At 37.8% G+C, this 26,005-nt stretch overlaps 4 protein-coding genes across 4 annotated transcripts; 3 read left to right on the top strand and 1 right to left on the bottom strand.

The window, feature by feature from the left end:
• Nucleotides 1–10,465: 10,465 nt before the first annotated feature.
• LOC141655691 (uncharacterized) lies at nt 10,466–12,193 on the bottom strand. Its single transcript, XM_074462757.1, has 2 exons — nt 10,847–12,193; nt 10,466–10,615 (listed from the first exon to the last, which is right to left on the bottom strand). The coding sequence occupies exons 1-2, from the start codon at nt 12,191–12,193 to the stop codon at nt 10,466–10,468; spliced, it is 1,497 nt and encodes a 498-aa protein (XP_074318858.1).
• Nucleotides 12,194–17,954: 5,761 nt separating this feature from the next.
• Nucleotides 17,955–19,310, top strand: LOC141655690 (uncharacterized). Its single transcript, XM_074462756.1, has 3 exons — nt 17,955–18,567; nt 18,726–18,825; nt 18,920–19,310. Exons 1-3 carry the CDS (start codon nt 17,955–17,957, stop codon nt 19,308–19,310), a joined length of 1,104 nt encoding a protein of 367 aa, XP_074318857.1.
• Nucleotides 19,311–19,783: 473 nt separating this feature from the next.
• Nucleotides 19,784–25,445, top strand: LOC141657713 (wall-associated receptor kinase-like 1). The gene is made up of 2 exons (XM_074465030.1): nt 19,784–19,875; nt 20,714–25,445. The coding sequence occupies exon 2, from the start codon at nt 21,056–21,058 to the stop codon at nt 21,743–21,745; it is 690 nt and encodes a 229-aa protein (XP_074321131.1). The 5' UTR covers nt 19,784–19,875; nt 20,714–21,055; the 3' UTR covers nt 21,746–25,445.
• Nucleotides 22,250–25,126, top strand: LOC141655689 (wall-associated receptor kinase-like 1). The gene is made up of 2 exons (XM_074462755.1): nt 22,250–23,317; nt 24,230–25,126. Exons 1-2 carry the CDS (start codon nt 22,250–22,252, stop codon nt 25,124–25,126), a joined length of 1,965 nt encoding a protein of 654 aa, XP_074318856.1.
• Nucleotides 25,446–26,005: the final 560 nt, after the last annotated feature.

Raw genomic sequence — 26,005 nt, 5'->3', positions numbered from 1 at the left:
GTTCACTGCTTAATAGCCTTTGTGTTCCTGACTTGGTGGGTTTATATCCAAGTTGGGGCATGACCTCGTTACTTATTTTGAGAGTAAGTGGTCAGCTTAAGTACTAGTCAACCCTTTGGTGGACTCCTTAGGGTACTCACTTTGTTTTAGAAAAATTGTGGGTCTTGGGTGCGGTGGTGTGTATCCGCATGTCTAGGTCTCTTGTGATTTTAGGCTAGGGTTGTGTTGTGTCTTGGCCATGTTTTGATAGAACCTCTGAGCCAAGATACCGGTTCGATTACCTTCCCTACCTCGTGGTATAGACTCGAGTTACAGAGTGACTATTGACCGTACTAAGAACTTATGCCTGTCTTTGATATATTGCCCTTTCTTGTTTGATGATTCTATGAATCATAGAAGGTGAGATGCAAGCCGGCTATGGTTGATAGAGTTTGGATTCCTGGATGTTATGTGATTCACATGATAGTGTAGTATGAGTCGGTCTAGTATTCACATGCTAGGACTATGTGTTGTTATATTGTTGTTCACATGATAAGCACGATTGTCTAGCATCTATATGCTAAGGCTATGTGTCGTTCATATTCATATTCTTATGTTTACATGTTATATTAATTATGACATTTCGTGGCTGGGAGAACTCGGAGTTACTCCCCACTGACTGTGGCTTTCGTATTTGTATAAAATGCGAATGACAGGTAGGTGATGCATATATGGGGTACATGGACGAGCTAGCGAGCAAAGTAACCTCGGGACCTAGACTGGTTTTATTTTATTGTGACCCTTAAACCCTTTTTATGTCACATACATTTTAGGGACATATGTCTCCCTCTTTACATTTAGTTGTATAATTTGCTATTCGCGACTTTAGCGATGGTTATGTTTTGAAACTTCTAGTTAGACCTTGTATGTTTGACACCTTCCAATTTGGATATCTTTATAACAGGTTCAGGTTTTAAAAATTACAGGTTTTTACCCAAATGAACCTATTGCAAACATATCCATGCAGTTTTATTCTAGAATTACGTGTTTACTTTTCCGCGATAAATGAGGGTGTCACACATCGGTTTGGTGCTCACTATTGGTGTTGTGTGGGTCTTTGCTTGATGGGGTGGAGGAAGTAGCTGTCGTGGTAGAGGTCTCGGGTATGGGTTCGATATGTGGGGTCGGGTTAGGGTCGTTTGGAGGAGGAGATGGGTCTTGGTTGTTTGGAGATGGAGTCTCGGGTGTGACGTGGGGCGAGACTATGATGGGTGTTAAAACTTCATTGAGGAAAGACGGGGTAGAAGGGGGTGTGTCGTGAATGTTTAAGGAGAGATATGGGAATTCGTGCTCAATGAAGACAACGTCACGAGACGAAAAGTAGGAACCGGTGTCTAAGTCATATACCTTGCATCCCTTTTTGCCAAATGGGTAGCCTAAAAAGATGCATTTGCGCCCACGAGGGGCGAATTTGTCGTGAGAACGATTGATATTTCGTGCATAACATAGACACCCAATTGTTCGTATATGACTCATAGGTGGGGGTTTGTTAAAGATGATCTCATACGGAGTTTTACCTTTATGATGGCCACTCGGGGTTCGATTTATCAAATAGACCGCAACAAGAATACATTCACCCCAAAAGAGAATAGGTAGTCCCGCTTGAAATAAAAGAGCACGAGCAACATTTAAAATGTGACGGTGTTTCCGTTCGACTCGAGCATTTTGTTGAGGAGTATCAACCATAGATGTTTGAAATATAATCCCGTGTTCAGTGAAAAAATTGTGAAGACAAGTAAATTCGTTTCCATTGTCGCTTCGTAAAATTTTAATTTTCTTGTTAAATTGACGCTCGATTAAAGCAAAGAAATTTAATAAGGTTTGACGCGTGTCACTTTTTCGACGTAATAAATAGACCCATGTGGAACGGGAGAAATCATCAACAATAGTTAAAAAATATTGCGACCCACATGAGGCATTTTCCGAGTAAGGATCCCATAAATCACAATGTAATAATTCAAAAATGTCCGTGGCATTATTCAAACTTAAAGAAAATTGTTCCCGAGTTTGTTTAGCACGGAGACATATGTCACAATGCTTACTATGAAAGGAAGAAACAGTACGATCCGGTTTATTTAAAACTGAAAGAAAGCGAGAAATATTGGAAGAAGGATGCCCCAACCTACGATGCCACAACTCAACCGTGTCAGTAGTGGTTGTATTATAGGTGTGAACCTCATCTTTCAAGACACCATTCAGGTAGTATAACCCATCGATTTGTTCACCCGCACCAATCACCGTCTTCGAGGAACGGTCCTGAATTAAACAAAGGTGATGAGAAAACTGAATTGTTAGCGAGGAATAATGTAGTAAACTGGAAACTGATAATAAATTACAATGTAAATTCTTTGCATATAAGACATTTTGTAAAATAATACGAGATGACAAAATGATATCACCACTTTGAGTAATCCGACACTCAAAGGCGTGATATTGCGAATATTAGTAAAGTGCGATAAGCAACCCGACATGTGGTGGGATGCGCCCGTGTCAATAATCCAGGAAGAGGTCGAGAAATTACCACTCAAACGGTCAGAGGATTCGGTCTTACGGGATTTCCACATTTGTGTTAATTCATCGAGCTCTTGCGTGTTGAGTGTGTTGAGATCAATCCTGTCAACATTGTTTAAAGAAGAACCAGATGAGGACGAGGCACCATTACCAGGTGGAGGAGCTTGGTTTTTAGCCATGTGTGCTCGCGGAGGTGGACCAGAACCGGTGGAATTGTTGGTACGGGGTTGAGAACCAGAGAAGTTGGTCTTTTTTCGGTCGTACTGAGCACGGCCGCGTTCGTCAGGAACGAAAACGACATTACTCAAATCAGTAGCATCGACTGGTAAATAGATACGATCCGGAGGACGATCCCCCCACCATTCGGGGAAGTCACTAGTGACTTGATAGCATGTTTTAAAAAAATGTCGGGTCGTTTTCAAGCAATACAATAAGGACGATTACCAAAATTATGACTACGGTCAGAACGATTGTCACGATTCCCTCCCCCTCCAGATTTAGGACCCCCATGAACCCGTGTGGCAAAGGCCATAGTATCGGGTCAAGTTTCAGTTTTAATCGGGTTAATAGACCGGACTCCTTCTTCCTGAAGGAGTCGATTATAAGCAAAGTCAAGAGTGGGGAGAGGGTTTGTGCCGAGAATCTGAGACCTAGCGGTATCGAAACGATCATCAAGACCTATAAGGAAATCACGTACCCTTTTTTTTCTCGCGTCGGGCATCCATGATACTCACCCAATCACACGCACAAGGGTTACAAGAGCATGATGGAAGAGCATCGAACTCAAGGAGATCGTCCCAGAGTGTTGTAAGTCGTCCAAAATATGCCATGAGAGACTCCGTTGGACCTTGTCGACAGGCAAGGAGTTCGGCCTGCAAACGGTAAACACGAGCATCGTTGCTCTGACAAAAATGATTCTTTATGTCTATCCATACCTGTTTGGCTTCGGGGCGATAAGAGATCGTTTTGCGAATGCTTGGTTCCATCGAATTGAAAATCCAAGCAGTCACCAATGCATTGGTGGACTGCCAAGAAGCAAAAGTTGTGGTCGTTGAGTCAGGTTTCGAGATCGTGCCATCGATGTATCCGCACTTTCCTTTTGCAAGGAGAGCGAGGTGAAATGACCGAGACCATTCGTCGTAATTGTTGCCATTGAAAGCAACTTGAGTTATGTTACTCCCCGGATTTTCGACATGTACCAGAGAGTAGGATTGTTGCTGAGTTGTGTTGACGATTTGATTGGAATCGTTATTTGTCATGTTGTGAGATTGAAGATGGGAGAAAGGAGGCGTGAACAGGTGAAGACAATGAGAGAGATTTAGAAAAGATTTAACCTAGCTGATACCATGTTGAACGTATAAGACTTATGTATTTCATATATTTGCCAAATCAATTGTGTTGAGTACAATATACAAAGAGAATATATATACTAAGGATACAAGGTATTTACGGAAAGGAGATAATTTGGTAACGGCTAGTGAATAAACTATTCTAGGCAAGGAAGATTGTTGCCTGTTGTGTGCTTGATGGAGCCGTTGGAGGTGGGTCGTATTATCAATTCCACTTCCAGATGCCAACCAAACGAGTTTTGCGCAATTAACATTAATTGTCCAATTCATGTGTTTTATAAAAATCATGGAAAATTAATTTCGGTATGACAGCTAAATGACACCATAATTTGGATTCAAAACCCATAATCATCATATTCGACCTTGTGGCTAGACAACAGGCATGACAAAATTAACCCGATCCGAATCTAAAATGCATCCTAATTGAAGAACCGAACATGACCGATCCTATTTAACCTAACCCGAATGTTTATTATCACATACCGGTCTTTATCCCAAATAACTTGATAACTGTGACACCCTCAAAAATCGCGGAAAAATTAAACACGTAATTTCTAAATAAAAACTGCATGGATATGTTTGTAATAGGTTCATTATAGTAAAAACCTGTAATTTTTAAAACCTGAACCTGTTATAAAGATATCCAATTGGAAGGTGTCAAAACATGCAAGGTTTAAACAAACTTATTTACATAACCACCGCTAAAAATAGCAGAATACAAAATGATACAAACCAAATGTACAGAGGGAGACATGTGTCCCTAAAAAGTGTGACATACGTGTCACTACAAAATGGGAACCAATCTAGGTTCCAAGGTTTCTTTGCTCGCTAGCTCGTCCGTGTACCCCATATAAGCATCACCTACCTGTCAATCGCATTTTATACAAACACGAAAGCCACGGTCGGTGGGAGTAACTCCGAGTCCTCCCACCACGAAATGTCAAGTTAATATAACATGAAAGCATATAAATATGAGCAAATATAATACATAGCCCATATAAAGGCTAAACAATCAAGCTTTTCATGAAAAACATTCAATATAAACAACATATAGTCCTAGCATGTGAATACTAGACCAACTCAAGCTACACTATCATGTGAGTCAAATAACACATGGGAATCCAAACTCTATCAACCATAGCCGGCTTGCATCTCACCTTCTATGATTCATAGAATCATCAAACAAGAAAGGGCAATATATCTAGAGACAGGCATAAGTTCTAGTAGTCAATAGTCACTTTGTAACTCGAGTCTATACCACGAGGTAGGGAAGCTAGTATTTTGGCTCAGAGGTTACATTTAAAACATGGCCAAGATACGACTCAACCCTAATCCTAGACTGCGCAGACCTAGAGAAATGCGGATAAAACCACCGCACCCAAGACTCATGATAAAACCACATGAGTACCCTAAGGAGTCCACCAAAGGGTTGGCTAGTACTTAAGCTGACCATCTACTCACAAAATAGGCAGAAAGGTCATGCCCCAGCTTGGATATAAACCCACCAAGCCAGGAACACAAAGGCTATTAAGCCGTGAACATACACTCGTCAAAGACTATAATGACCTATCTATGACAATAACTGAAAATACTCACTTAAGACCTCGTCCCAAGTGAATACTTTAGCCAACTTAACAATAAAAAGGGCAAAAAGTCCAAACTTGTAAATATAAATGATCACAAGCTAGCATATGGAAGGCTATACAAGAATATAATCCATTGACATTCCAACAATACAATCCAATATGGCCAAGGTACCAACTACCAAGTTTCCAAAATATGAATTATAAATATCAAGGCATTAATATATAGCATCCAATTACAACCAAAGTCATCCACTGTTATCTAAACTTACCGCAAAGACAAATCCCCGACCCAAGTCCCGCGACGGGTCATTGGTCAAATCAGGGCTGACCGGTTTAAACCTAATTTGACCAAACTCATTCGGTCATATTGGCCCATTTCGAGTCTTGGTTCATTTTGACTCAAATCACATAATTCAACATAATACAAATCATGTGAAAATTATCAACATAAGGGAAAATTATTCTAACTTATAAACTAACCCATTTCCAACAATTTCTCCTACTAATAAAAATTACTAATACGCCAAAATGTAAGCATTGTTCAAATGTACAAATGACAACTACAAAACATCAAACAAAAGCTCAAACATACAATCCGAACAACGGCCAAACCCGGCCACACACACGGCTACACACACACGGCCACACCCACACCACATACACACACCACACACGGCACACACACGGCCTGTGGGGCCTGCTCACGGCCTGATTTGGGGCTGTTTTGGGCAGCCCTACGGTCTCCTTCCTTCTCCATCCAAAACCCGTCTCAACAATGTTACAAAACCATTCCAACAACACACAACCATTAACAATTCAATTCAACACTACCAACATATGAATTATACCCCATAATAATCATACTTTAACAAATATATTCATATAAAATAAATTTAACATATTAACAACCACATAAACATCCAACACACAAAAAAAAAATGTGACATATATCGCCGAGTAACTCGGAATAGTTATCTTAAGCTAGAAAAAGGCAAATAACCCTTGAGAAAACCCTAAAAACAGTAGCTACCCATCATCCTCTACTATATAGGAGTCCCCTATATATATCATCCTCATAATCTTCACCTATTAAAAACAACAAAAACACAATAATAATTACTAAAACTGAAATTATGCCCAAAATCATCTTAAATCGACATAATGAAAACTGAAATTAAAACATACTAGGATGTAGATCTTAAAGAGAGGATTCCGAAAATATAAATTTTGCGAAAATCGGACTAGAAACGAAGAAGTTATGATGAAATTACGATTGTAAGTTTATTTGATTTTTTTTTTGTGGATTTTCGGAAGAACAAAGATCAAGAGGAACAAAATAAAAAAAATGAAACCCTAGGAAGAATGGGGAGGGCTGGATGCCTCATGGGGGGTTAGGGTCTATTTTTTTTTTACTCGGTTTTGATTCGTTTTGACGGAAATTCAAATTATTCGTCAAACGCGATTTTCGAAAACGCTAAAGTTTTTAAACACGAGTTTACTAGAAAATTAAGTACCCCTATGCCCTATATCCTAACTCATTTACCCAACGACCGTAAGAAATAGAAAATCCCATGTTTACGACTTTTCATCAAAATAACCTTTTATTAAAGAAAAGGTTCAAATATAGTTTAAATTACTTTTAAACATTTCCAAACTATCAAAAATAATTATATTACTTCAAAATAAAATAAAATTATATTTTATAGAATTATTATTATTTCAAATAAATTAATATTAAATTAAAGTTGATTTAAAATATTACTTTTAAAATATAATAATGGTCCAAATTTACGGGGTGTTACAATCATCCCTCCTTTTAAAAAGTTTCGTCCCCGAAACTTAAAAGAAAGAATCATTGTACATATATATAAGTCCATCTTTTTAAAACAATTAAACAAAATTTTCAAGATATGAACGTATGAAAATATAAGTGTCCTTTCAATGGAACGGAGATACTCTTGGCGATCACTCAAAAACATCAATATTCCAATTCAAAGACATAAAAATACATTTTTACACCAACAAATGATAAAACTAATTATCAGACGTCTCCAATAACAAGCTTTAACACTAATTGACGTTAAAACCAGTGAAAAACATTAAAATATTTTCAAAACCTTTAGTTCAAATTTTTTTATAATAAGGGTAATAACTCCATTAGCTATAGCTAAACCCTAATTACGGTTTCTAAACACTAAGCAAAGACTATTAACGCGGAGAATATGTAAGAAAAAGGAATAACCTCACGAGAAAAGTTCGGGATATTTAGCTAACATAGAAGCTTCAGGTTCCCAAGTTTCTTCTTCGACATTTCCACAACGCCAAAGAACACGAACTAGGGGCACAATTTTGCTCCTGAGTTGCTTGTTTGCTCTTTCAAGGATCCGGATTGGCCTTTCTTCCAAAGTCAAGCTAGGCTCTAAACTGAATTTCCTCTTGAATGACATGGCTCGGATCACTAATGTACTTCCTCAACTGAGATACATGGAAGACATTATGAACCTTGCTCAAATTCGGAGGCAACTCCAAACTGTAAGCAACGGGACCAATCTTTTCAATCACACGGAAAGGTCCAATGTATTTGGGACTTAACTTCCCTTTTACACCAAACCGCTTCACCCCTTTCATAGGTGATACTTTAAGGAACACTCGATCATCAACCTCAAAGGAAAGTGGTCGACGACGGACATCAGCATAAGATTTCTGTCAATCTTGAGCGGCTTTCATGCGCTCTCTAATGATCTCGAACACGATTGACGGTCTCGGTCACCAAATCGGGTCCTAACACATGAGCATTTTGGACTTGATCCCAACAAACGGGAGACGACATTTCCTACCATACAAAGCTTCATAAGGTGACATTTTAATAGAGGCCTGATAGCTATTGTTGTAGGAGAATTCAACAAGAGGTAAACATTTCTCCCAAGAAGTATGGAAATCTAAGGCATAAGCTCGGAGAAGATCCTCTAATGTCTGGATAGTTCTTTGATCTGCAATCCGTCTGTAGCGGCATGAAAAGCGGTACTCATTAGTAGCTTACTACCCATGGCTTCTTGTAAAGCGAGTCCGTAAACGAGAACAGAATCTAGGGTCTCGATGAAACTATATCTTTAGGAACTCCATGGTAGCGTACTATCTCTTTCACGTAGGCACCAGCTAAAACATTTAAATTCCATGTCTCCTTGATAGGTATAAATCTAGCACATTTGGTCAGTCGATCTAAAACCACCCATACAGCATCCTTTCCACCAGCAGTCCTAGGTAAAGCCATCACAAAGTCCATGGCAATGGACTCCCATTTCCAAAGAGGAACATCCAAAGGTTGTAGCAAACCTCCGGCTTCGATGCTCAATTTTCACTTTCGGGTAAGACATTTGCTAACATAATCTAGGACATCAATCTTCATTCTAGGCCACCAAAACTGTAATCTCAAGTCTTTATACATCTTGTCACCACCAGGATGAATAGAATAAGGAGAAAGATGAGCCTCATCAAGGATCCTCTTTCTTAACTCAGCTACATTCGGAACATACATCCTACCATGGTAACGAAGGTATCCATCATTATCCACCACACAATCCTTAGCTTGCCCAAGTTGGATTTTTGCTTGAATGGACTTGAAAGTAGCATCTTGGGTAGGCAAGTACGGATCTCACGGTAAAAATCAGGTTCTGCACTCAAAGCACTAAGATGATCAAAACCCTTCTCAACAAGGCTTATCTCTAACTTTTGAAATTCTACGATAAATTCATGAGGTAATTCATGGATAGTGTTCAAAGAGTGACAAGTCTTCCTACTCAAAGCATCGGCCACCACATTTGCTTTTCCTTCATGATAAATCAACTCAGCATCATAATCATTCACTAACTCTAGCCATCTTCTTTGCCTCATATTCAACTCTTTCTGGGTAAAGATACACTTCAAACTTTTATGGTCGGTATAAATTCGGCAATGAACTCCAATAAGGTAATATCTTCATGTCTTCAAGGCATGCACCACCGCAGCTAACTCAAGATCATGAGTCGGTATTCACCTCGTAAACTCTCAGCTGTCGAGAGGCATAAGCAATAACCTTTTGATTTTGCATTAAGACACAACCTAAACCATATTTTGAAGCATCACAATAAACATCATAGTCCACACCATCCTCAGGTAAGGTCAACACCGGAGCAGTAGTCAACCTAGTCTTCAATTCCAAGAAAGCATTCTCACATTCATCGGTCCACACAAACTTAGACTCTTTCTTCAACAATTGAGTCATCGGTCTAGCTATCTTAGAAAAAATCTTTCACAAATCGACGGTAATAACCCGCCAAACCAAGGAAACTTCGAATCTCAGACACAATTTTCGGACTCTTTCAATCAACAACGGCTTCAATTTTGGCAGGATCTACCATAATACCATCTTTGGATATGACATGTCCAAGAAAAGCTACTTGATGTAACCAAAATTCACATTTAGAGAACTTAGCAAACCACTTTTGACGACGTAGAATGTCTAAGATGATACGAAGGTCTTTGGCATGATCTTTATCATTCTTTGAGAAAATTAAAATATCATCAATGAATACCACAACACATTTATCGAGGTACTCACCAAAAGTACGATTCATTTGATCCATGAAGATAGCAGGAGCATTAGTCAATCCGAAAGGCATTACTTTAAATTCAAAATGTCCATATCTCGTGCTAAAGCGGTTTTAGGAATATCGGATTCACGAACGGAATTTGATGATAACCCGATCTAAGATCAATCTTGGAAAAAGTAGAAGCACCACGTAATTGGTCAAAGAGATCATCAATTCGTGGAAGAGGATATTTGTTTCTTGATCTGTCACACGATTAAGTTCACGATAATCGATCTGAGTCGCATAGATCCATCCTTTTTCTTTACAAAGAGAACGGGAGAACCCCAAGGAGAAGCACTAGGCCTAATAAAGCCTTTCTCAATCAAGTCATCAAGTTGGATTCTCAACTCTTTCAATTCGGAAGGAGCCATACGATAAGGAGCTTTAGCAATTGGTCGATTCCAGGAACTAGATCAATGGAAAATTCAACATCTCTTTCAGGAGGAATTCCGGGTAATTCATCGGGAAAAACATCTGGATATTCACAAACAATAGGAACATCCTTCAAAGGAGGAAGAGAAGAATCAGAAGTAGTCACTACGCATAGAAAAGCTTGATGACCCTTCTTCAAAGCATTCACCATTTTCATGGCTGAGATTAATTTCACACTAGCTTGCTTTCTAACTCCTTGATAAGATACGCGAGTACCCAAAGGACTTTTAAGAATAATCTTTTGATCTCGGCATTCGAATCGAGCATGATAAGTAAATAACCAATCCATGCCCAGAATAACATCAAATTCTTCAAGTGGGAATCGAAAGAGATTAGCCGGAAAAATAGATCCCGATATTGATATAGGAACATTGGAATAGATATTAGAACAAGAAAAGATGTCACCGGAAGGTAAAGATATATCAGTGCTTTCACCAAGTGAAGATTCAAGAGGTAATTTGTCGGAGAGTTTCATCGATATAAATGACAAAGAAGCACCGGTATCGAATAAAACTAAACAAGGAACTTCAAATATTAAGAACGTACCAGTGACTATATCTGGGTGTGCCTCAGCCTCAGCACGGCTCATCAAGAAAATACGACCTCTCGGTCTCTCAGGAATAGCAGGTGTAGTAGCAACAACAGTCTTCTTCGCAGGACATACATTAGCCTTATGTCCAAGCTTGTTGCAGAAGAAACATATAATAGGCCTATCCCTATCAAAGCAACCGACTCCGGGATGTGCTGGCTTCTTACATTGGTAGCATACACGATCCTTAAGACCTTTGTTGTTTCTAGGAGATAGATTACGAGCACCTTGATTTGCTTGACCACTCGGAACAAACCTTCTCTTGTTAGGATAAGAAGGGGTAGAAGGAGAAACATAAGGCCTAGAAGGAACAACGTAAGGCCTAGAAGTAGGATAGAATGGCCTCTTGCCAAGAGAAGTACTAGTAGTACTAGTAGTACGAGCCTCTTCATCGATAGCCCGTAAAGTACTCTCAGCCCATAAGGCATCATCATAGATCGAGACAAAGGATGTAGAATCTCTACGAATCATACTCTTAAGCTTTGGAGTAAGCTTTTCAAGATAAAAGAAAGCTTTTTCGTCTTCATTTTTGACAAGTCTTGTGGCATAGTGAGAAAGTTCATTGAATTTGTCGGTAAAGGCTTGAACAGAAAGATTTCCCTGCTTCAATTCCATGAACTCTTTAAGTCTTTGTTGTTTCAGCTCTTTTGGATAGAATCTAGTTTCAACTAGATCCTTAAAGCGATCCCAACCAAAGCCAGGCTCAAGAATAGAAGTACGACCAGTCATAGACCACCATCTATCCGCTTCTTTCACAAGAAAATGAGAAGCCAATTTCACCTTGTCTCCTTCACGAACTTCATACAAGGCAAAACTCTTCTCCAATTCACGGAACCAGTCAGTGAGTGCCACTGGATCTACTTCACCACCATACGTCTTAGTATTGTTTCGAGTTAATTGATTTGCCACCCAAGTATAAGTGCCGGGGCACCTTCCTGGAGGCGGGGAAGGAAGAGGAGCAGAACAGTGATTTTGTTGATTCGAAGAATCGAGTGAGAGCTTGTAGGATTGCATTATCTCTGACTTTTCTTGGAGGAGCCATCTTGCAAAAGAAGACATTGGCTTATTTAATAAAGGCTTACTTAACAAATAGCAATCACAAAGAGACTACAACATAAGATCCTAAATCTACCCATCCTACCCGTCTCTCAAGTTTATTATTTTAAGGTCAAGTTATTTATAGTAGGGTGCACAAACGTGCGTCGGGAGCAAATAAGCTCTGATACCAACTGTGACACCCTCAAAAATCGCGGAAAAATTAAACACGTAATTTCTAAATAAAAGCGCATGGATATGTTTGTAATAGGTTCATTATAGTAAAAACCTGTAATTTTTAAAACCTGAACTTGTTATAAAGATATCCAAATTGGAAGGTGTCAAAACATGCAAGGTTTAAACAAACTTATTTACATAACCACCGCTAAAAATAGCAGAATACAAAATGATACAAACCAAATGTACAGAGGGAGACATGTGTCCCTAAAAAGTGTGACATACGTGTCACTACAAAATGGGAACCAATCTAGGTTCCAAGGTTTCTTTGCTCGCTAGCTCGTCCGTGTACCCCATATAAGCATCACCTACCTGTCAATCGCATTTTATACAAACACGAAAGCCACAGTCAGTGGGGAGTAACTCCGAGTCCTCCAGCCCACGAAATGTCAAGTTAATATAACATGAAAGCATATAAATATGAGCAAATATAATACATAGCCCATATAAAGGCTAAACAATCAAGCTTTTCATGAAAAACATTCAATATAAACAACATATAGTCCTAGCATGTGAATACTAGACCAACTCAAGCTACACTATCATGTGAGTCAAATAACACACGAGAATCCAAACTCTATCAACCATAGCCGGCTTGCATCTCACCTTCTATGATTCATAGAATCATCAAACAAGAAAGGGCAATATATCTAGAGACAGGCATAAGTTCCTAGTACAGTCAATAGTCACTTTGTAACTCGAGTCTATACCACGAGGTAGGGAAGCTAGTATTTGGGCTCAGAGGTTACATTTAAAACATGGCCAAGATACGACTCAACCCTAATCCTAGACTGCGCAGACCTAGAGAAATGCGGATTAAACCACCGCACCCAAGACTCATGATAAAACCACATGAGTACCCTAAGGAGTCCACCAAAGGGTTGGCTAGTACTTAAGCTGACCATCTACTCACAAAATAGGCAGAAAGGTCATGCCCCAGCTTGGATATAAACCCACCAAGCCAGGAACACAAAGGCTATTAAGCCGTGAACATACACTCGTCAAAAACTATAATGACCTATCTATGACAATAACTAAAAATACTCACTTAAGACCTCGTCCCAAGTGAATACTTTAGCCAACTTAACAATAAAAAGGGCAAAAAGTCCAAACTTGTAAATATAAATGATCACAAGCTAGTATATGGAAGGCTATACAAGAATATAATCCAATGACATTCCAACAATACAATCCAATATGGCCAAGGTACCAAGTTTCCAAATTATGAATTATAAATATCAAGGCATTAATATATAGCATCCAATTACAACCAAAGTCATCCACTGTTAACTAAACTTATCGCAAAGACAAATCCCCGACCCAAGTCCCGCGACGGGTCATTGGTCAAATCAGGGCTGACCGGTTTAAACCTAATTTGACCAAACTCATTCGGTCATATTGGCCCAGCTCAGAGTCTTGGTTCATTTTGACTCAAATCACATAATTCAACATAATACAAATCATGTGAAAATTATCAACATAAGGGAAAATTATTCTAACTTATAAACTAACCCATTTCCAACAATTTCTCCTACTAATAAAAATTACTAATACGCCAAAATGTAAGCATTGTTCAAATGTACAAATGACAACTACAAAACATCAAACAAAAGCTCAAACATACAATCCGAACAACGGCCAAACCCGGCCACACACACGGCTACACACACATGGCCACACCCACACCACATACACACACCACACACGGCACACACACGGCCTGTGGGGCCTGCTCACGGCCTGATTTGGGGCTGTTTTGGGCTGTTTTGGGCAGCTCTACGGTCTCCTTCCGTCTCCATCCAAAACCCGTCTCAACAATGTTACAAAACCATTCCAATAACACACAACCATTAACAATTCAATTCAACACTACCAACATATGAATTATACCTCATAATAATCATACTTTAACAAATATATTCATATAAAATAAATTTAACATATTAACAACCACATAAACATCCAACACACAAAAAAAAATGTGACATATATCGCCGAGTAACTCGGAATAGTTACCTTAAGCTAGAAAAAGGCAAATAACCCTTGAGAAAACTCTAAAAACAGTAGCTACCCATCATCATCTACTATATAGGAGTCCCCTATATCATCCTCATAATCTTCACCTATTAAAAACAACAAAAACACAATAATAATTACTAAAACCGAAATTATGCCCAAAATCATCTTAAATCGACATAATGAAAACTGAAATTAAAACATACTAGGATGTAGATCTTGAAGAGAGGATTCCGAAAATATAAATTTTGCGAAAATCGGACTAGAAACGAAGAAGTTATGATGAAATTACGATTGTAAGTTTATTTGATTTTTTTTTGTTGTGGATTTTCGGAAGAACAAAGATCAAGAGGAACAAAATAAAAAAAATGAAACCCTAGGAAGAATGGGGAGGGCTGGATGCCTCATGGGGGGTTAGGGTCTATTTTTTTTTGACTCGGTTTTGATTCGTTTTGACGGAAATTCAAATTATTCGTCAAACGCGATTTTCGAAAACGCTAAAGTTTTTAAACACGCGTTTACTAGAAAATTAAGTACCCCTATGCCCTATATCCTAACTCATTTACCCAACGACCGTAAGAAATAGAAAATCACATGTTTACGACTTTTCATCAAAATAACCTTTTATTAAAGAAAAGGTTCAAATATAGTTTAAATTACTTTTAAACATTTCCAAACTATCAAAAATAATTATATTACTTCAAAATAAAATAAAATTATATTTTATCGAATTATTATTATTTCAAATAAATTAATATTAAATTAAAGTTGATTTAAAATATTACTTTTAAAATATAATAACGGTCCAAATTTACGGGGTGTTACAATAACAACCCACCCGAAATGGCCTACTCAACCCAGCCCGGCCCGAAATTTACGCAAACCCGAATAGACCGGTCCAAATCCGACCCGATCCGAATGACCAATTTCCCAAGTCTAGTTGTGGGTCCCTCCAAACAAAAGGAAAAAACGAGTATTACTCAGACCATGCCCAAGCAAGGTCACCAACTGGGTCGTGACCTTGTTGGGTCATGCTAATGACACAATTAAGGAGTAATAAGGTGTTAATTTGGTGACCCTCAATAAGAAAGGGTCAATTTGTGACCCTGAGTTAAGATGGTAACCTTATTGGTGACCTTACACGTGTCCTATTGTTATTGGTTTACAACATTAAAAAAACAAAAAAAAGTACAATCAATCTACAAAAGCTGCTGCTGCAAGACTAAGGACGTCCAGCTTTCCTCCAGCTGCTTTCCTCTTTATTCCTCTTCAAATTTCTCAACTGCTACTACCCAACTACATAATTAAATTGGTGTAGTAATAAAAAATTGTAAAAAATACTTATAAAAACAGTAGTAAAAACAACACAAATAGCAGTAAATTCATTTTTCTTCTACACAAAATAATTTACAAACATAAAAAAAATATAACTCAAAACACTTATAAATTGTCTAATTTCATACTTATATATATTATGGATTTAAACGATTTCGATTATTCAAGTTATGCTCATGACGATTATTTAACGTCTCAAGGCATTCAAAATATCGATTTAAATCAAAGTACTCGAATACCTACTTTTACGGAATTAGTTTCGGGTAGCCAAAATTATCAAAATATTGATGTTTTTGGAAATACAATGTCGTTGTCCCAGCTCCCAACTCGAGAGTTCGTAGAAGAAACACCTCTTTTTTGTGCAAAAAAATCAAAAAAAACGTTACCATCAAAAACAAAACAATCCAATTCCAAAATGGATGCTCGAAATTGGACCGAAAAGGAGGATGAAGCTCTTATGTCCGCTTGGATTATGTGTAGCACCAACCCAATACTTGGAAAAAACCAAAGAACCATCACAAGATGGAATAATGTATATGAGTTGTATGAAAAATCTCGTACAGAAAATCAAAATGAAAGTCAACTTGGGATTAGGAGTATGGAGGGAATTAAAAATCGCTATAAACGACTCAATTTCGTAGTGAGCAAATGGGTTGGTTGCTACACACAAGTTTTAAATCGACCACCGGCAAGCGGCACCAACATCGAAGACGATATAGAATTAGCTCAAAAATTGTTTCGTAACTCAAACGACGGTAACGATTTTGTTGACTTTTATGTTTACGAAAAAGTAATGAGTAAACATTCTAAGTGGAGCTTACAAAAAAATCAATTTGAGTTCACAGGAAACACTACGTCGGGCTCGAAAAGGTCGAGGTCGGAAATTGATTCTAGCCCTTCTAGTGTTAATGTCGGAACCCCGTCTAGTGTTAATCTCCCAACCCCGTCTAGTCTTAATGTTGCAAACGACCGACCCGAAGGACGGGAGGCAGCAAAAAAGAAGCGGAATGGTAAAGCACCAGTGGTTGTGCTCGAGTCTATGTTTAGTGGAGATGATATTTCACTTATTGACGGAAATAGACTCACTGTGAAAGAGCAAAATGATTTTCGGCAAAGACGGATTGCGGCAGATTTGGAAATTGAACAAATTAGAGCTCAAAAAATGAAAACAAAAATGGAGATGGGTTGGCTAAACACATTGCTCTCCCAACAAGATTTGAACCCGAAAGATCAAGAAATGAAGGACAAGCTAATCGACAAATATATGTCTGATCTTTAGTTTATTAAATCTGTTTTTATTGTTGGTTGATTTACTAATCATCAATCTGGTTTGAACTCGAAAGATCTGAACTCTATATTGGTTTAATCATTTTAAAGTCAAATTAATTTAAATAATAACCAGATTTATGTGCATCTTCAAGGTAATTCAGTATATAATCACAAAATATAGAGCAGATCCTCAACAATGATCAGTCAAACTAACAAACCCAATTAAAAAAATAATCAGAAAACCAAATAATCCAATCGTCTAAAACCGAAATCGTCTGAAACCAAATAATCAGTAAAGAATGTACCTGGATCTGGTGAAATGAAGAATCGAATTAAACCTGGTGAAATAATCCCAAAATCAGTTGATGAATTAAATGAAGAATGTATAATATGAAGGATGTATGAATGAACGATTGAGAATGATATGAAGGATGTATGAGAATAATCAATATTTGGTTTATTTGTCAATAATCAGTAAAGAATGATATGTTCCTCAAATGAATGAAAAATGAATGAACGCGGATTGTTGTTTATTACTCCGTATTTGGTTTATTTGTCAATAGAACCGATATAGTGTAGCCATTGGATTTAATATTTCAAAAATAAAACCGTCACACCATTTTTCAAATACGTTTGTCATTAGAACCGAGTTATTGTAACATTTGATTTTAGCCATTGGATTAGAAATAGAGCCGTTGCATTGATTTTAGCCATTGGATTAGAAATAGAGTCGTTGCATTGATTTTAGCCATTCGATTAGATATATAGCCGTTGGATTGATTATAGCCATTCAATTAAATATAGCCGTTAGACATAGAAAGCTTATATATACCCCGTATAATTGTTGAACAAAATTACTCTCACATTTTCCTTCTTTCAATAAATCATCAAATATTATACAATACACTTTTAAAAAAACGCTATTACAATGTCTAAGTCAAGTTCCAATTCAGATTCGTCAAATGACAATATTGTCGATCAAAATAGGCTTTCCGATTACCAATGGGAAGCCGAAACCGATGAAAGATCTCAGGCTATACAAAATCTTATAGCCCAACGTATGAATGAATACGTCAACAGAAGAATCCGTCAAGAAATTCCTCCTCCTAGACGTCGTAGGAGAAACATTGAGAGAAATCGCGAAGAAGGGCATAACCAATTGTACAATGACTACTTTATGGATCCGGTCTATCCCGAAGAGCTATTTCGTCGGAGATTTCGAATGCACAAACATCTATTCATGCGCATAGTTACTGCTTTGTCCGCCAATGATCGCTTTTTCCAACAAAGAGCCGGCGGTAATGGGAGACTTAGTTTCTCACCATTACAGAGATGCACAGCTGCTTTAAGAGTTCTAGCATATGGTACGTCTACTGATTCAGTAGATGAATATTTGCGTATGAGCGATACATCTGTAAGGGACTCTCTCAAATTGTTCGTCGAAGGTGTAATCAGCTGTTTTGGGAACGAGTATCTACGCAGGCCCAACCCTCAAGATTTAGGAAGGTTACTTCATATGGGGCAAGCTCGTGGATTTCCTGGTATGTTGGGTAGCATTGATTGCATGCATTGGGAGTGGAAAAATTGTCCCACAAACATGGGAGAACAATATATGGGAGAAGTTCAAAGCCAACAATCATTTTGAAGCGGTCGCATTCGTGCGATTTATGGATATGGCATGCCTTCTTCGGTACACCAGGTTCGCTTAATGATATTAATGTTCTTCAACGTTCTCCACTCTTTAATGACGTTTTAGAAGAATCTACCCCACGTGTTAATTTTTCGGTTAATGGTACAGAGTATAATATGGGATATTATCTTCTTTGATGGTATATATCCGGGTTGGGCAACATTTGTTAAAACAATTAATGCTCCACAAATTCAAAAGCATAGGTTATTTGCAGCTCGACAAGAGAGTTGTCGAAAAGATGTGGAACGTGCTTTCGGCGTCCTACAAGCTCGATTCGCGTTCATCAAACGCCCTTGTCTTCTTTGGGATCGAGCTAATATGGGGAATGTTCTTATGGCTTGTATTATTATGCATAATATGATAGTTGAAGATGAAAGAGAAACTTATCTTAACTATGAAAACATAATCGCAGAGTTCAAGGAAGATAATCCGACTTCAGCTAGTGATGATCCATATGAATATCATCGTCTTAGAAGATCGCCTCAAGAACGATTCGTAGAAATTCATGGCGAGATTCGTGATCGTGCCACTCATATCGCTTTGAGAAATGATCTCGTTGAGCATATTTGGGAAAACTTCCGTAACTCGAATTAGTTTAGAATGCCTTTTTTTTTTTATTTCGTAGTATTTAATGTTTTTTAAGATCGTGTTTTTTTTTTTAATTATAATTATGTATGCGGTTTTTGTATATGTTGACTCATGCTTTCAATAAATTTTATTTATTGCCAATAATTTTTTTTAATGTACACTATCAAATTAATTTACTTAACATATTTGAGTAGAATTTATTTTAAAAATAAAAAGAATAACTTAATTGTAGTATGTTATTAAATAATAATTGTAAAAGTAAGAGAGAGGTTTTGATGGGGTAGTGAATGTGGTAAATGATTGGAAATGTTGGAAAGTGGAAAAATGATTGGGTTGGTGACCCAGGTCGTGACCTTCTGCTTGGGAGGGTGAAAGTGAGTCAAGATTAATAAGGTGCGATTAAGAGGAAAATTTTTGGTGACCCGATTAAGGCGACCTTCTGCTTGGGGGTGGTCTCAGAGGAAAGACAACATAATTAAACACAAAGAAAGAAAATACTACCTCCGTTCAGTCGGTAACTGATGAACACAATGTAATAGCTGAGATTTTAGGGTTCCTTCAATTAAATCTGGTAAGTATTCCAAATATTTAATCTTTCTACTATTGTTCTCTTTCAATCATTATGTTTCAACCATTAATTTAAGGTTATTAAGCTGTGTTTTTTGTGTTGATTGCCTGCAATCTCTGATAAATTGGACGAATTATTAATGGGTGTTGCTCTTTCATGTACATGATTTACTCAATCATGTACATGTTTTACCATTTTACCCTTCACATATCAATATTCATTTTCTCAAATTTCTATCAATTTCAGTTTTCTCCCTTTCACCATTCACCTCCCAACCACCACTAATGCCGCCAGCCACCATCACTGCCGCTACCACCCGACCATACCAATTTTTGTGCAAATCCTTATTGAATCAAGGACCATCTTCTTGAATGTGATGCATTGCAATAGAATACTGTTTTCTTGGTGACCAATTTTTGTGCAAAATGTCCATGATCGAGTAAAAGTCGTACTTGAAAGAGCAACTACGTTATTAATTGCACCCAAATTATTACTTGTAACGGTCACAAGTTATGATGGCTGATTTAAATAATGTTAAAAAGGAAATGGATTGTGACTTGTAAGACGTTTCAAAATTCAAACTAAGACGGTCACAAGTAAGATTTGTTGTTGATTGGGTTCATGATGTAATTGATTGATTATGATTGATGAATTATGCAAATTCCTGGCCATTCATTTGGAATAATCCATAATTGACTCAAAAGTCAGGTTTACTTGGAATAATCCAAGTCAAGCTTCAATCTTGTATACATTCATTAGTCATAGAAGTAAATCCATCTTCTTCTTCCTAAGCTAATATATTACTATGAAATTGGGTGTGTTTTCAAAGTTCTTTTTTCAGTTGAGTCAGAAAGTCAAACAAGTGCAGAAGATTGAATCAAAGGAAGAGTATTTCACAAAAAATGGCGGTATCTTGTTGGAAAAGCAGATTGCTTTGAGCCAAGGTAAGGATATAGGAGCACGACAGCTGAAAATTATATCCGAAGATGAAATCGGGAAAGCTACAAATAACTATGATCCTGATCTCATCATTGCTAGTTTTCGCGGTGCCAATGTGTACAAGGGCTTATTAAATGACAATGTGGTAGCTATCAAAACCCCTCAAAAACGCGACCCAGATCCCGAACTTGTGGATCACTTCTTGACTGCAGTCGCCATAGCAACAGTTTTATGTCATGACAATATGCTTAGGATCTATGGCTGCTGTCTCGAGACCTGTGTTCCAATGACGATTCATGAATACTGTCCAAATATGGACCTTCATCATCGTTTACATGGAGATTTGGCACTTGAAAAGCCTTTGACATGGATCAGCCGTCTACGGGTAGCAGTTGATATTGCCTATGCACTTTCTTATATGCATAATGCCTTGTCACAGCCAGTGGTTCATAGAGATGTCATGTCATTTGGGATAATACTCGACTCATCGTTCCATGCAAAACTAGCCTACTTTGGCCACTCGGTGGCCATTACTCCAGGGAAGAAAGATCAAAGCTTGCCGGTTCACGGGACTCTAGGATACATTGACCCGGAATACATTGAAACTAAAGAAGTTACTGAGAAATGCGATGTCTATAGCTTTGGTGTTTTAATGCTGGAGTTATTAACTTCAAGGGATCCCTTTGAAATGGCTCAATGTGGGCAAAATTTGGTTGATGAGTTTGTTTCCAAGGTGGAAAGAAATGGTGTTAAGGCGTTGACCGACTTGATTCTTATGGTGGAAGGGAAGGAGGATGAGATCCGCCTTTTTGCACTGCTTGCTTTGAAATGTGTGGTGGAAAAGGGAGAGAAACGACCGAGTACTATCAATGTTGTTGAAGAGTTATGGTTGATACAAGAACAGGTGAACAAAAGAAGTCCAAGTAAAGTCTAATACTCTCCACGAGCAATATTAAGCAGTTGAAAGAGGTGCACTGAAAGTGAGCCTGGTCTCTGCCAGATATAATCGTTCATAACCAGTAAGATCTTTAAGCTATCGTATTTTCGAGATTCTCTTTAGTAATTCTTACCTAGTAAGATCTTGGTGATTCTCTTTTTAAATCATTCTGTAAGCCATCACTTTTGTGGGAATCCCTTAAATCATTCTTACACTTCTTTGTTTTCTCTAGTGTGAGTTGGCTTCTCGTTCGAGAGATCTATTTTTTGTTGAACCAGCAAAATCTATTTTTACTAGAATCTCCACTTTTGGGTAGTCAAATTTGACTCCCATCATTTGATTATTCTTGTTGTGCAGTTAGATGTGAGTAAACACCCAAAACTAGATGAAAGGTCAAGGGAATTGAAAAATCCTTGTTTATCTTCTACCATTTATATGGTTATTGTATTCCCAAATTATAAATCATACACTCAATTATTTTTCTCTTCCTAAGGTATTAGTATGAAATTGGGTTTATTAGCCAAGTTACTTTTTCTGTCGGGTCAAGCCAAATGGGAGACAAAGAACACGAAGAAAAACAAGGAAGTGCTGAAGTTTGAATCGAAGGAAGAGTATTTCATCAAAAATGGCGGTATCTTGTTGGAAAAACAGATTGCTGTGAGCCAAGGCAAGAACATAGAAGCAGGACAACTAAGAATTTTATCTGCGGATGAAATCGAGAAAGCTACAAATCACTATGACCCTGATCAAATTGTTCATAGTTATCGCGATGTAAGTTTCTACAAGGGCACATTTGATGACAAAGTGGTAGTTATTAAAACCCCTGAAAGGCCTGACCCAAATCCCGAACATGTCGAACTCTTCTTGACTGACATCGCCATAAGAACGGTTTTATGTCATAACAATATGATTAAGATTCATGGTTGTTGTCTCGAGACTTGTGTCCCACTAACGGTACATGAATCCCCCCCAACAAGTAAAGCTCTTCATGATTGTTTACATGGGGATATGGCACTTCTGAAACCATTGTCATGGACCAGCAGGTTAAGGGCAGCAACTGATATTGCGTATGCACTTTCTTATATGCATAACGCTTTGTCACAGCCACTGGTTCACAGAGATATCATGTCACCGAGGATACTAGTCGACTCGGTGTTCCACGCAAAACTAACTTTCTGTGGCTATTCAGTGGCCATCACTCCAGGGAATAAAGATCAAAGATGGCCTATTCATGGGACTCCAGGATACATCGATCCTGAATACATTAAAACTCAAGAAGTTACTGAGAAATGTGATGTCTACAGCTTTGGGGTTTTGATGTTGGAATTATTAACTTCGAGGGATCCCTTTGAAATGGCTCGATGTGGGAACGATTTGGTTGATGAGTTTGTTTCCATGGTGGAAAAAAATGGTGTTAAGGCAATGTTGGATACGATCCTTCTCGAGGAAGATAATATTGATGAGATCCAAGGCTTTGCACGACTTGCTTTGAAATGTGTGGCGAAAAAAGGGGAGAAACGGCCGAGTATGATTGGTGTTGTTGAAGAACTTTGGCTAATACAAGATCAGGTGAACAACAAAAGTACATGTAAAAGTTTATGTCTTTAGAGAGGTATGCTTTCCTCCGTTAAGTCTGTAAAAGTACCTTGGTGGGTAATTACCCAGCTTGGTGGCGGATTAAACACAAGAACGAAAATACTACCTTCGTTCCGTCTGTAATCTCATTGATCTCCTATTAACTGAAGTAACTTTATTTCAATATCAATATTTTTCCTAAGGCAGATAAAAATCAAAATAAAATATTGATAAATCTAGAATTTGCAATGTGAAAAGCTTGATGAACACAATGTAGTAGCTGGGGTTCCTTCAATTAATTCTGGCAAGTGTTCCAAAGATTCATCTTTTTTACTATTGTTCTGTGGCCATTAATTTTCAACACATAATTTACTTGTGTTTTATGTGTGTGTTGCCTATTTGCCTGCAATCTTTATGTTTCGGCCAATAATTTAAAGGTAATTAAGCTGTGTTTATCGTGTTGATTGCCTGAAATATCTGATAATTTATTGGATACAAATTATTACTTGTGACGGTCACAAGTTATGACGACACTTACAACCGATTTAAATAATGTTAAAAAGAAAAGAGGTTGTGAGACGTTTTAACTTAAGACGGTCACAAACAAGACTTGTTGTTGGTTGGGTGCATGATGTAATTGGTTATGAGTGGAGTATGATTTATGCAAAGTCCTCTCCTTTCTTTTGGTTTGGTTAAATGTGATTTTCATAATTGATTCTTCTTCTTTTACAGCAGTTGAGTGAGTCAAAAGTCAAGCAAATGGTAAACAAATGAAAAATCCTAGTCTATCTTCCATCTTTTACACAGTTGTATTCCCAGTTTATAAATCATACTCTCAACTAATCATTCTTCTCTTCCTAAGGTATTAGTATGAAACTGAGTATATTAGCAAAGTTGCTTTTTCAGTCAGGTCAAGCCAAATCGGAGGGGAAGAACACGAAGAAAAACAATGAAGTGCAGAAGTTTGAAGCGAAGGAAGAGTATTTCTTCAAAAATGGCGGTATCTTGTTGGAAAAACAGATTGCCTTAAGCCAAGGCAAGGAGATAGAAGCAGGACAGCTAATAATTTTATCTGCGGATGAAATCGAGAAGGCTACAAACAACTATGATCCTGAGCTACTTGGTACTAGCTATCCCGGTGTAAGTTTTTACAAGGGCACATTTGATAACAAAAAGGTAGTTATTAAAACCCCTGAAAAGCTTGACCCAAATCCTGAACATGTCGAACTCTTCTTGACTGACATTGCCATAAGAACGGTGTTATGTCATAACAATATGATTAGGATCTATGGTTGCTGTCTCGAGACTTGTGTCCCACTAACCGTGCACGAATTCTCCCCAAGTAAATCTCTTCATGATCATTTACATGGGGATATGACACTTCAGAAACCATTGTCATGGACCAGCCGCTTAAGGGCAGCAACTGATATTGCCTATGCACTTTCTAATATGCATAACGCCTTGTCAAAACCAGTTGTTCATAGAGACATTATGTCACTTGGGATATTACTGGACTCGTTGTACCGTGCGAAGCTAGCCAACTTAGGCCATTCAGTGGTGATTACTCCTGGGAAGAAGGATCAAAGATGGCCGGTTCATGGGACTCCGGGATACATTGACCCGGAATACATTGAAACTCAAGAGGTTACAGAGAAATGTGATGTCTACAGCTTTGGGGTTTTGATTTTGGAACTATTAACTTCGAGGGATCCCGTTGAAATGGCTAGATGTGGGAAGGATTTGGTCTATAAATTTGTTTTGAAGCTGGAGAGAAATGATCAACGTTGTATTATACTGAGTTAATATGGATGACATACAAAGGTTTGTGCAACTTGCTTTGCAATGTGTGGCAAAGAAAAGAGAGAAACGACCGAGTATGATCAACGTTGTTGAAGAGCTATGGGCGATACAAGATCAGCTGAACAACAAAAGTGGAAGTAAAGCCTAGTACATCTATTACCTATGTATATTAGATTAGCTTATTGAAGTAGGCCTTTATTTGTTTGTATTATACTGAGTTAATCTTGTGTACGGCGGTGTAAGTTAGGGCTATTGGAATGGTTGTAGTTTTATATCAACTTTTTCTAATGACATATCACTGGATATGAAATTTCTTATTCAATCTCAATGGTAAAAATTTCATGTTTTGTTTGCAAGCCCTTTTCCTCTCTTTTTATTACATGAAACTGATTTCTTACTTTACAAATCAGTTTATACAAAGAGCTCTTTATTGTATAGCTCAATGATCAAGAAGCTCCTTATATGAAACCGTTATAAGCCTAATGAGGCTACAAATAAATCTACTTATTAGTCATTTATTAAAATCATATTAGTCCATAACAAAAGAGTAAGACCACTTTTTTTGGCAACTGATGGTGACTCGTGAGATAGTGTTGTCATGTAATCACTCAAGTTAGTCTTATTCATTTTTTTTTTTTTTTTTTTTTTTTTTTTTTGACAACAATAAACTTTATAGAAAGTAAAAACAAGTCCAAGGATCCAAACTAAAATACAAACGAAGGGGCATTGACAACCCCAAAACCACTAGAAACCCAACTAACAGAACACGTAGTCACAACGGAAGAAAAAAGACGACTTTTCTTGAACGGTGGATGGTAGTGAGTGTCAAACTCGATCAAGTGAGCGCTCTTCCGCTTCATCGTCGTAAAAGTAGCAGTATGG

This window comes from Silene latifolia, chromosome 5 (assembly GCF_048544455.1).
Source record: "Silene latifolia isolate original U9 population chromosome 5, ASM4854445v1, whole genome shotgun sequence".
Classification (NCBI taxonomy): domain Eukaryota; kingdom Viridiplantae; phylum Streptophyta; class Magnoliopsida; order Caryophyllales; family Caryophyllaceae; genus Silene; species Silene latifolia.
This window is presented reverse-complemented; position numbering and strand designations above follow the sequence as displayed.